Source organism: Herpailurus yagouaroundi, unplaced genomic scaffold (assembly GCF_014898765.1).
Source record: "Herpailurus yagouaroundi ecotype Mexico unplaced genomic scaffold, PumYag 162, whole genome shotgun sequence".
In the NCBI taxonomy this organism is placed as follows: Eukaryota; Metazoa; Chordata; class Mammalia; order Carnivora; family Felidae; genus Herpailurus; species Herpailurus yagouaroundi.
The window spans coordinates 49,860,979-49,873,358 of NW_024412403.1; the positions used below are offsets into that span (position 1 = coordinate 49,860,979).

Below are 12,380 nucleotides of genomic sequence, written 5' to 3' on the forward strand. Positions count from 1 at the left end.
GGCTCCATGCTGACAGCTCAGAGCCTGGAGCCTGCTTCAAATTCAGTGTCTCCCTCTCTCTCTCTCTGCCCTCCCCTTCTCACACTCTTTCAAAAATAAACAAACATTTTTTACAAAGTAAATAAACTGTCAATACCAAGTGCTAAGAAAGATACAGAGCACCCAGAACTCTCCATACATTGCTGGTGGGAATGCAAAATCATAAAACCACCATGGTAATCAGTTTGGCAATTAAATATATACTTACCATATAATCCAGGATCCCATTCCTAAGTATTTACCCTAGAGAAATTAAAACTTATACTCACACAAAAAAAAACATGTATGCAAATATGTATAGCAGCTTTATTCCCAATTGCCAAAAACCTAGAAACAACCCATATGAATGTCAACGGCAGAAACAGATAAACTACTGACACACACAAAAACATGAATGAATTTCTTTTTTTTTTTAATGTTTATTTATTTTTGAGACAGAGAGAGACACAGCATGAATGGGGGAGGGCAGAGAGAGAGGGAGACACAGAATCGGAAGCAGGCTCCAGGCTCTGAGCTGTCAGCACAGAACTCATGGGGCTCGAACTCATGGACCGTGAGATCATGACCTGAGCCAAAGTCGGACGCCTAACCGACTGAGCCACCCAGGCGCCCCAAAACATGAATGAATTTCAGTGGCATTATGCTGAGACTAAAAGTCATTCTCAAAACATTACACATTCTATGAATCCATTTGTGTGACATTCTGGAAAATGTACAAGTATAGCTACAGAAAACAATGTTACCATGGGTGAAAACTGGAGACAGAGAACAATTACATAGGGACAGCACCAGGGAATGTTTTGGACTGATAGAACTATGTATAGTATCTTCATTGTCATAATCCTTCTATGAGCCTGTACAGAACTTGTAACTCAGAGCTGTACACTGAGAAAAAAACTATAAATACAAACACACACATGCACGCAACACCTTTATTATTGTGGTGGTTGCAAAAGCATATACACTTATCAAAATTCAAAAAGAATTAAAATGGATTAACTTAATTGTATATAAATTAATTCTCAATAAAATTTATTTTTTAAATTAAGGGTGAAAAAATTGAACACACACTTCACAAAAAAAGATATACAAAAGCCAATCAACATATAAAATGTTTTAATGCCATTAGTCACCAGGAAAATGCAAATTAAAACCAAGTCCAAGGGCACCTGGGTGGCTTAGTCAGTTGAAGATCCAACTTTGCTTTCAGCTCAGGTCATGATCTCATAGTTGTGAGATCAAGCCCTGCATCGACTCCACACTGCATGTGGAACCTGCTTAATATTCTCTCTTTCCCTCTCCCTCTGCTCCTCCCTGGTGTGTGCACATGCACACACTTGCTTTCTCTGTCTATAAAAAAATTTTTTTTTCAACGTTTATTTATTTTTGGGACAGAGAGAGACAGAGCATGAACGGGGGAGGGGCAGAGAGAGAGGGAGACACAGAATCGGAAACAGGCTCCAGGCTCCGAGCCATCAGCCCAGAGCCTGACGCGGGGCTCGAACTCACCGACCGCGAGGTCGTGACCTGGCTGAAGTCGGACGCTTAACCGACTGCGCCACCCAGGCACCCCTCTTTCTATGTGTATAATAAAAAGAAGAAAAAAGTCCAAAAGTCTATCAACAGAATTAAATAAACTGTATTATGGCCACATCATGGAGTATGATTTAGCAATAAAAAGTAACAAACCACTGATTGATGCAAAACAGGGATGAAATGCAACATTTTGCTGAGCAAAAGAAACAAAGCACAAAAGAGTGTATGTTGTATGAACAGGCAAAACTATCCTACAGAAACAGAATTCAGAAAAGTGGTTGCTAGTAGTGGGCTAGGGACTGGGAGAGAGGAAAAGATAAGATACAATGGAAAGGGGCACAAACAACTCTCAAGGTTCATGACTGCTCTATTCCTCAGGAAACACTGCAACAGTGAACATCATTTCTCACACTGTAGGGAACTATTTTTGAGCAGGATTGGTTACATATGTCACATTAGTCAAACTTATTCAACTATATACCTAAGACCTGTGTAACCTATTTCATATCATTTTATCTCAATAAAAATCACAAACATGTAAATAAAGGAGTTAAAATTCTACTAAAGACTACGCAAGGTTATCTCTTTGTTGTTCATTGAAACCCTCTAAAAACAAAGGGTGTGTGAGAGAAACAATAAAGCAAGATACTGGTACAGCCTCAAACTCTACAAACTATGAAGCATACTTAGCAAACGTTGTGAAATCTAAAGCAACAAGACAGCATGGCAATGCTGACACATGAGCCACTTCAAATCTCAAACAGGATACAGATTTCCGAAAAGTAACACTAACTTAAGGAAGACATCCAACTAGGGTGGAAAACTAGTCATGGGAAAAGAAAGTATGTCTCTGAAAGATCTTGTTTCACTCAGTGGGTTAGAAGGAACTAAATAAGAAATAAATGGTTAGTTTCTCAGGAAAAGGAGACTGCTGAAATAAACAGTTAAGAAAAAAGAGAAGGCAGAAGACGATAACACAAACACTTAATATCCAAAGAGCTCTCAGGTGATCCACATCTACCCCTTGAAAGCCAAAAACTAAGGAAGACATGTATGACTGAAGGGTAAAGGAAAAAAAAGCATTTAATAAGATACTGTTTAAGAAAACAAACCCAACAAAAAGCCTACATCTACTTCCAAGAGGCAGTGTGTGTGTGTGTGTGTGTGTGTGTGTGTGTGTGTATACTTAAAATTATATATAGTATATATAACATTTATTCCACAATAAATTCAATGTCCTAACAAAATACATACATGCAAAGTGATTAAATTTTCTTTAAAATTATGTTTTTTTCTTCCTATTAAATTGGCAACAATTTTACTGTGTGATAATATCCAGTGCCAGTAAGTTTCTAGCAAAATGGGACCTTTCATTGGTGGCAATATAAATTAGTGCACAGTTTCTGTAAGACAATTTTGCAATGTTTATTAAAATTTAATATACAAATTCCCTTCAACCCAGTAATCCCACTCAAAAATAGTTTTCTACATATGAAAAATGATATTCAAAAAAATAAAATGATGTTTGCTGCAGCATTGTTTCTATTAGCAAAACTCTGGAAACAATCTAATACCAGTGCACTAAGTAAATTGTATATGGTGACAGATGGTTAACTACGCTTGCGGTGAGCACAGCAAAACATAAAGAGAAGCTGAATCACTATGCTGTACACTTGAAACTAATGTAATATTGTGTGACAACTATATTCAAAAAAAATTTTTAATTATAGTATTTTTATATTTTTAGAGTACTACAAAGCCAAAAAAATAAAGGAAGTATATCTAAATGTGTTAAAATAGAAAAAAAAATTTAAGAAATATTAAATGCAAACAAAGCACAGAACAGTGTAGATTTCATGATCCCTGTTCTGTAACAATCAAAAAATAATATAAATTATTATTTTTATGGGCATATGTATTTTTTTTTTCTTGAAAGGAATGAAAAAAAGCTATTAATAGTAGTTGCCTTTAGGAAAAAGGAACAGAGAAAGATTCTTTAGTCTTTTCACCTGTACCTTTCTATACACCCCAAATTTTCTAACCTTACACAATTTCTTTTCTGTCAACAGAAGTCATCTTGAGGGGCGCCTGGGTGGCGCAGTCAGTTAAGCGGTCCGTGGTCAGGTCACGATCTCGCTGTCCGTGAGTTCGAGCCCCGCGTCAGGCTCTGGGCTGATGGCTTGGAGCCTGGAGCCTGTTTCCAATTCTGTGTCTCCCTCTCTCTCTGCCCCTCCCCCGTTCATGCTCTGTCTCTCTCTGTCCCCAAAATAAATAAAAAACGTTGAAAAAAAATTAAAAAAAAAAAGTCATCTTGACTCATTTATCATTTTTTTATACAAAATCAAAAAAGAGAAACAAATGTATTATTTGATGATGTGAACTGAATTGTGCTCCCCATACCCATTCTATATGTTGAAGTCCTAACTGTCAAGACAACTGTTTGTGGAGACGGGCTCTTTACAAAGGTAATTAAGTTTAAATGAGGTCATAAGGGTAGGGACTTATTTAACCCAGGGATTAGTTTGCTTTTAAGAAGAGAAGCACCAGGATGTAGGTACACAGAAAAAAAGGTCATAGGCAGACACAGCAATAAGATGGCCATCTCTAAGCCAAGGAGAAAGGCAATAGAGAAATCAACCCTACCAGCACCTTGATCTTGGACTTCAGCCTCTAGAACTATTGGGAAATAAATTTCTGTTGAGCCACCCACACCATGGTATTTTGCTACATGAGCCCTAGGAAATGAACACAGGCTCAAATGGATAAACTGGAAAATCTGAGAAAAATTCTATTTTTACAAAGTGACCAGGCAACAGAAAAAAATATATATACTTAAAATGTGCCATCTTAAGAGTTATTCACAAAAGCTCCATAAAAATGCTTAATAGTGATAAAATTAAAGTTCAAATTTATAATCAGAATATCTTCTAACGTACAGTTGTGTCACATTTTAAAATATACCCTCTATAATTTACAAAACAAGAGCAAAAGAGCAAATGATTTTAATAAGCTTAATATTCTTGTAAATTTAAAATACATTGTACAATAATGAGATTTAAATTTCAAGAAAACACTCATGCAAAATAAGGTATACTTAGATTTAAACTAAAGGAGACCCTAACTTCATCACTTCAACAAATACCAGAAATACACTAATTAAAAACTTGTGATTAAATAACACAAAAAACCCAAACAAGGACATATAAAAAAATGAAAACTCAATTTTATTAAAATATTTTAAACATCACCGGGCACCTGGGTGGCTCAGTCAGTTAAGCATCTGACTTCAGCTCAGGTCAGGATTTCACAGTTTGTGAGTTCAAGCCACATGTGGGGTTCTGTGCTAACAGCTCAGAGCCTGGAGCCTGCTTCAGATTCTGTGTTTTCCTTTCTCTCTGCCCTTCCCTGCTAGCATTCTGTCTCTCTTTCTCAAAAATGAATAAACACTGGGGCACCTGGGTGGCTCAGTCAGTTAAGTGTCCGACTTCAGCTCAGGTCATGATCTAATGGTTCGTGGGTTTGAGCCCCGCATCAGGCTCTGTGCTGACAGCTCAAAGCCTGGAGCCACTTTGGATTCTGTGTCTCCCTCTTTCTCTTCCCCTCCCCCACTCACACTCTTGTCTCTCTAATATAATTAAGCATTTAAAAAATTAAAAAATAAATAAACATTAAAAATGTTTTAATATTTTCAACACACTAAATAATATTATGTACTTTAAAAAAATAGTTTTTATTTACCCCCTGCAAAGGGAGATCCCAGCGTTCTGAGCTTCTGAGTTTGGACAGTGATGACTGAACACGAACATCCTCTGATTTTGCATTTAACATCTTTGTTATCTGAAATCAGAATGAGAAAATAATTGATCTAACTGAAATATATATAAGAACTGAATCAGCTAACAGAATCATTATATTACCTGCGTTAATATTTTACTATTAGTTTTTCAGTTTTTTTAAATAAGCTCAACACCTAATGTGAGGCTTTAACTCACGACCCTGAGATCAAGACTTGCATTGTGTACTAAGCCAACCACATACCCCATTTTGCTATTAGTTTTAAATAGTTTTAAATTCAGTGGTTAATTTATAGGCAGTTTAATATAATTTTATTCTAAAAACCTCTCATTCAGTATTAAGGTAGATAAATAAAGTATCACAATAGCTTCCTAACTATAGTTAGGCTTTGCCTAGTATGAGCAAGCCATACTATATTCTCTTACCTACAGTCTCTATCCCTTCTAATCTTTCAAATACTATCCCCGGAGTTCTTTAGTACACAAATCTAAATATGGCTACAATACTTAACATACAACAACCGCACCTATTACATACAGATAAAACTCTTAACAATCTGGGCTCTTTAACATCACCCACACATCACAAACTCTACATCCCACCACACTGTTTACTCAACCTCCTTCAAACACATCATATTATTTCATATCTCTAGACCTTTGTATGTACTGCTCCCTTTGTATGTATGTATGAAGAATGCCCTTCCCTCTACTTGTCCCTTATAAAACACTTCAGATTCTGCTCAAAATTTGTCTCCTATCCACACAACTGTCACTCCCAAACCAAGGTATTCCTTTCTCTGGGTATTAGTAGTTGGTTCATTTTTATTACACTATTTATATTACACGTATCATACTATATTATAAATATTTGTCTATATGTCCATCTTCTTCTCCAGGCTATGGAGGTCCTTAAGCAGAGGACCCTAACTTAGTCACCTTTAGATCTCTGAAGTGTATGGCTCATGTATGCTGTATAAACAAATGAAAGTATGGATTACAACCACAAGTTTGAAATCATTTGTTTAGAATTTAAATACCTTAAATTCCACATTAAGAGAAAGTTATAAATGATAGTTAAGCATCAAATTCAGCCTACAAAATATAACATAATAAGTACTATATCAACTACATCCATTAGCAATCCATAAAATGATTTCAGTGAGAGTAAAGTGTAAGTCATGAGAACACAGTAATATCGCAACCCTTATTTCACAGGAATCTGAGTTGATCCTCCAAGGCACTAATAACTTCTTAATTACTAATACCTAATCTGTATAAAAAGGTACCTATTTTTAAGTTTTCATCTGCAAAAGACAATATTATCTCTAAGTCATTTCCTTCATATTCTTAATTAGGGAACAACAATTGCTTCCTCAAAGGGTAACGATAAGGTCTTCAGGCTGTTCACACCCATGGATTCGCTGTGAGCAGGTTATTTAGCCTATATTGGATAATGTGGCATATTATATTTTTCCAAAAATGGCCACACCGATATTCCACATTCCACATGCTCTTCTTACAATATGACAATGACAGTCCTCCAACATCAGGTGCAGTTTACGTTCCTTCCCCTTGAATCTGGGCAGACCTGTGACTTCCAAGGCTAGATCATTAAAAGTAATACTTATATTGCTTCAGCCTGGCTTTTGCATGCTTCTGTGTTCTCTCTTCCTCTCTTTTTTTCCCCACTTTCCCTCAATACACATTCCTCAGGAGACCTGAGCCAACAGAAAAAAATCTTGGACACCCTTAAGCCACTATACTGGAAACATCAAAAAAGAAATAAATCTACACCACGATACTGAGTTTTCTCAGCAAAGGAATCAAGATAAGTGAGTGAGCAAGCCTTCAAAGTGATCAAAGGCCCTGACCTCCAAGCCAACCTAGCTAACTCGCAAGTGAAAAAAAGAAAAGTTATCTCCAATTGAACCATGCCCAGACTGCAGATTCCTGAATAAAATAAGTTCAAACCACTAAGTTTGGGGTAAGTAGTTACATGGCCCTTATAATAACCTAAAAAGTTGCCCAGTTCAGGGAAACAATCAGCAGAACTAGAAGGCAACCTATGGAATGGGAGAAGATATTTCTGAAATACTTATTTGATAAAGGGTTAGTATCCAAAATCTATAAAGAACTTATCAAACTCAACACCCCAAAAACAAATAATCCAGTGAACTATTGCGAAGAAGACATAAACAGGCACTATTCCCAAGGAGACATCCAGATGGCTAACATGAAAAGATGCTCAATATCACTCATCAGGGAAATCCAAATCAAAACCACAATGAGATACTACCTCACACCGGTCAAAATGGCTAAAATTAACAATTCAAGAAACAACATATGTTGGCAAGGATGTAGCAAAAAGGGAATCCTCTTACACTGTTGGTGGGAATGCAAACTGGTATAGCCACTCTGAAAAACAGTATGGAGGTTCCTCAAAAAATTAAAAATAGAACTACCCTATGAACCAGCAACTGCTCTACTGGTTATTTATCCAAGGGATACAGGTATGCTGTTTCAAAGGGACACGTGCACCCCATGTTTATAGCAGCACTATCAACAATAGCCAAAGTATGGAAAGAGCCCAAATGTCCATCGACTGATAAGCAGATAAAGAAGATGTGGGGTATATACAAAATGGAATAATACTTGGCAATCAAAAAGAATGAAATCTTGCCATTTGCAACAATGTGGATGCAGCTGGAGTGTATTACACTAAGCAAAATAAGTCAATCAGAGAAAGACAAATATTATACAATTTTACTTATCTGTGGAATTTAAGAAAAAACAGATGAGCATAGAGGAAAGGAAGTAAAAATAAGTTAAAAATAGGGAGGCAAACCATAAGAGACTTTTTTTTTCATAAGAGACTTAAATAGTGAGAGCAAAATGAGGGTTTTGGAGGGAAAAGGGGAAGGAAATGGGCTAAATGGGTGATGGGCATTAAGAAGGGCACTTGTTGGGATGAGCACTGGGTGTTATATGTAGGTGATAAATCACTAAATTCTACTCCTGAAACCAATACTACACTATACGTTAACTACCTTGGATATTAAAAGAAAGAAAGAAAGAAAGAAAGAAAGAAAGAAAGAAAGAAAGAAAGAAAGAAAGAAAAAGTTACCCAGTTCAAACTTGTAGGACAGTAACAAAATTTAGAAAAGTACTGCGTATTCTGTAAAATTAGTTTCTTATAAAATACTGCTGATGTCTTCTGTAGAATATTTTATATTCTTTTTCCACAGTAACTTGTTTTCAATCATTTTACCTATGAATGGCTTATACTCAGTATCAATGAATTATTCACCCTAATAAATATTTATGTATACTTCCATTAGGACAGACACAAAATATAATTTATCCTATATTCAAAAAGGGCAGTCCTTGGGGCACAAGGGTGGCTCAGTTGGTTAAGCATCTGACTTCCTGATTCCAGCTCAGGTCATTATCTTATGGTTTGTGAGACTGAGCCCTGTGATGGGCTCTACACTGACGCTGTGCAGCCCACTTAGGATTCTCCTCTCCCTCTCTCTCTGTCCTTCCCCTGCTCATTCTCTCTCTCTCTCTTTCTCTCTCTCTCTCTCTCTCTCAAAAATAAACAAACATTAAAAGAAAAAGGGCAGTTCTCTATTCCCTCTAAAATATAGACACATGAAATATGGATATTTATTAAAACTCTATAAACTAGCATTAAAAGCTTTGAAAATAAAAGTATATATAAGTATTTATGAAAAGGGATATAGACCACACACTATTTTAATATAGAAAAACTAGAAATAATAATAAAAGAACAATAATACAAAATTATGGCAAAATTAAACCAAGTAAGATACTATTCAGTTGTTATTAAATAACATGTTCCAGAAGATTAATGATATTAAGAAATTATTTTGGGGGAGCCTGACTGCCTCAGTCAGAAAAGCATGCAACTCCTGATCTCAGGGTCATGAGTTTGAGCCCCACATTGGGTGCAGAGATTACTAAAAAAAATAAACTTTAAAAAAAAAAGAAATTATTTCAAATAAAATAAGTATAAAAGAAAAACACAGATTCAGAATGATCTTTCTTTATAAGACAAAAAAAAAAATCCATGAATAAAAATAAAATGTGAAAGGCTGTACATAACAATGTTTGACAGTGATTATCTCTAGTGAGATAAGAGATGAATTTTATTTTCATTTTTGTGTTTTCCTAGCTTCCAAATGTTTTGATAGGAATACAATGCAACTGTTAAAGGTAAGGGAAAAAATATTAATATTTAAAGCTCCAGAAAAGCCTCTGCTGTAGCTTCCTGATTAATAAATTATAGATTTAAATCTCTCACACTAATATTGTATACAAGCATAGGACAAGCAGATTTCAGGTACAACTAACTACTGTCAGTTTTTTCCACGCTCACTTTTTTCTTAATGACTGATAAAAAAATAATGTAAGCCTTTTTGCAACAACCTGATCTATTCTTACACAAATTTTAATCATGGTCTCAGCTGTATACAACCAATAAAGATTCTAAGCTACTCATGATTCTATAAAGCATATATTATAATTCCATTTACAAGAATCAGAAGGGACTCCTAACACTCTCAAGTATTTCAACAGGCTTCTAACAAAGATTCAAATTTAAACTTTTAAGGCAAAAATGGGTTCTAAATCTCCTTCCCTTCACATTACACTTAAATATATCAATAGAACTCTAATAACTTCCCCAAAACAAAGCTCAAGAACATTTATTTTACTTACTAATGTTCAAATGTAATACTAAACAAGCTCTTCAGCATATCAAGTCATGCAGTCACCTTCAGGTTCATTCTATACCTGATTCATTATAGTATAGCCTTCAAAAAGAAAATGCTATCAAAAGCAGATAAACCAGGAGAAAAAAAAGATGCTGGAATCCACTGACAAGTTACACATTACTAACATAGGCTCATTAAATTGTTCAGGCTAAAATGATCTCTGCCATGTTCTTAATACAGAACTTCAGAATCTTAATCGCTTACTTATTCAGATACTACTTAAATATAAAGCTATTATTTAAAGAAAATTGGGGGTCTGTCCAAAGGTATGGCTATTACTTACCAAGGAAGAATAAAAGTCTTATTTTTCAGGGTGCTTGGATGGATCAGTTGATTAAGTGTCGGACTCTTGATCTCTGCTCAGGTCATGATCTCATGGTTCATGAGATTCAGCCCTTTGAAGTGCAGAGCTTGCTTAGAATTCTCTCTCCCTCTCACTCTCTGTCTCCCCATCCCCACCCTCTCAAAATAAATAAATAAATAATTTTTTAAACTCTCATTTTTCAATATTCAAACTAGAATAGCAACTTCCTCATACGTAAATACAAAAACTATGGATCTCCCCATTAGCAGAATTCAAGGTATTCACACTCTTACTTCACATATACCAAGATATCAGCTTTGGGGCACCTGGGTGGCTCAGTCAATTAAGATTAAGCATATGACTCTTGATCTCAGCTCAGGTCATGATCTCATGGTAAGTTCCAGCCCGCACTGAAAGGAGACTGCTTGGAATTCTCTCTCTGCCAATCTCTCTGCTCCTCCCTCCATGTGTTTTCTCTTTTTCTCTCTCTCTCTCTCCCTCCCTCTCTCTTTCTCTCTCAAAATAAATATATAAACTTGAAAGAAAAAAAAAAAAAAACAGGGAGCGAGAGGGTGAACAGCCTTGAATTAACCTACATTCAGCTATTAAAAGGCCAGTGGCACCTGGGTGGCTCAGTCAGTTAAGTGTCCGACTCTTGGCTTCACTCAGGTCATGTCTCACAGTTTGTGAGTTGGAGCCCCACATCAGTCAGTCTCTGCGCTATAAGCTTGGGATTCCCTCTCTCTCCACCCCTCCCCTACTCATACTCTCTCTCTCTCTCAAAATAAATAAACTTAAAAATATATATCCAAAAAAAAAAAAAAAAAGGCCAGGAATAATTTAGGAAATAATGATGTTCCAGAGATTTAGCTACAAGGATAACGACTACAGCACTGTTCATAATTTCTTTTTTTAATTAAAAACAATTCAAGGGGTGCCTGGCTAGCTCAGTTAGTAAAACATGTGACTCCTGATCTCAGCATCATGAGTTTGAGCCCCATGTTGGGCGTAGTTTACTTAAAAAACAAACAAACAAACAAAACTCAAAAATACAATAGGATATTGATTAAATTAACTGTGATACACCCATATAACTGAATACAATGTAGCCATTAAAAATGTTTGCTACCGTTTTCCTGCCACTTATGCCTAGTATAGTGTCCAATACATGTTAAGTACTCAACAAATATCTACTGAGCCATACTTTAAATTTGATTTCAGAAAATGATGTTCATAATATATAGTTAAGCAGAAAAAGCAAATTATAAAACAGTATTCTGTGGTTTTCTATTTTTTAATATTTAAATATGTGTTTGTTATACATGGATATGCAAATAGAAAAACCAGATGGAAATGCAAGCTGGTGCAGCCACTCTGGAAAACAGTATGAAGGTTCCTCAAAAAATTAAAAATAGAGCTACGCTATGACCCAGCAATTGCACTACTAGGCATTTATCCAAGGGATACAGGTATGCTGTTTCGAAGGGACACGAAACTATGTAACTATGTACTATGTAACTATGTACTACGTAACTATTAGTTATATGCTAACTAATTTGGATGTAAATTTAAAAAAAATAAAACATAAAACAAGTTAAAATAAAAACATAACAAAAAAAAATAGGAAAACTAGGAAGATATACATCCAAACATTAATTTTGGTCCTGCCTGAGTGGTCTTTTTTCCTCAACTCACTTTTCTAATTTCTCTACAACAAACTGGTATTGCTTTAGAAATTTTTTTTTTTAAGTTTATTTGTTTATTTTGAAAGAGAGAGCGAGCAATGGGAGGGGCAGAGACAGAGAATCCCAAGCAGGCTCTGCACTGTCAGCACAGAGCCCTATGCAGGGCTCAAACTCACAAACCATGAGACCATGACCTGAGCTGAAATCAATAGTCTGATGCTTA

General features: G+C 35.6%; 1 protein-coding gene across 8 annotated transcripts in view; it reads right to left on the minus strand.

Annotated features, from left to right (window-relative positions):
- The window catches only part of SENP7 (SUMO specific peptidase 7), a 154,259-nt gene that overhangs the window by 132,400 nt on the left and 9,479 nt on the right, over positions 1 to 12,380 (minus strand). For 7 of the 8 annotated variants that reach the window (XM_040484379.1, XM_040484378.1, XM_040484381.1 and 4 more), the window contains one exon: positions 5,314 to 5,412. In XM_040484379.1, the coding sequence (XP_040340313.1) occupies positions 5,314 to 5,412 (99 nt within the window). Of the gene's footprint in view, positions 1 to 5,313; positions 5,414 to 12,380 lie in introns of those variants that run through there. The other variant, XM_040484383.1, reaches the window with a different exon arrangement.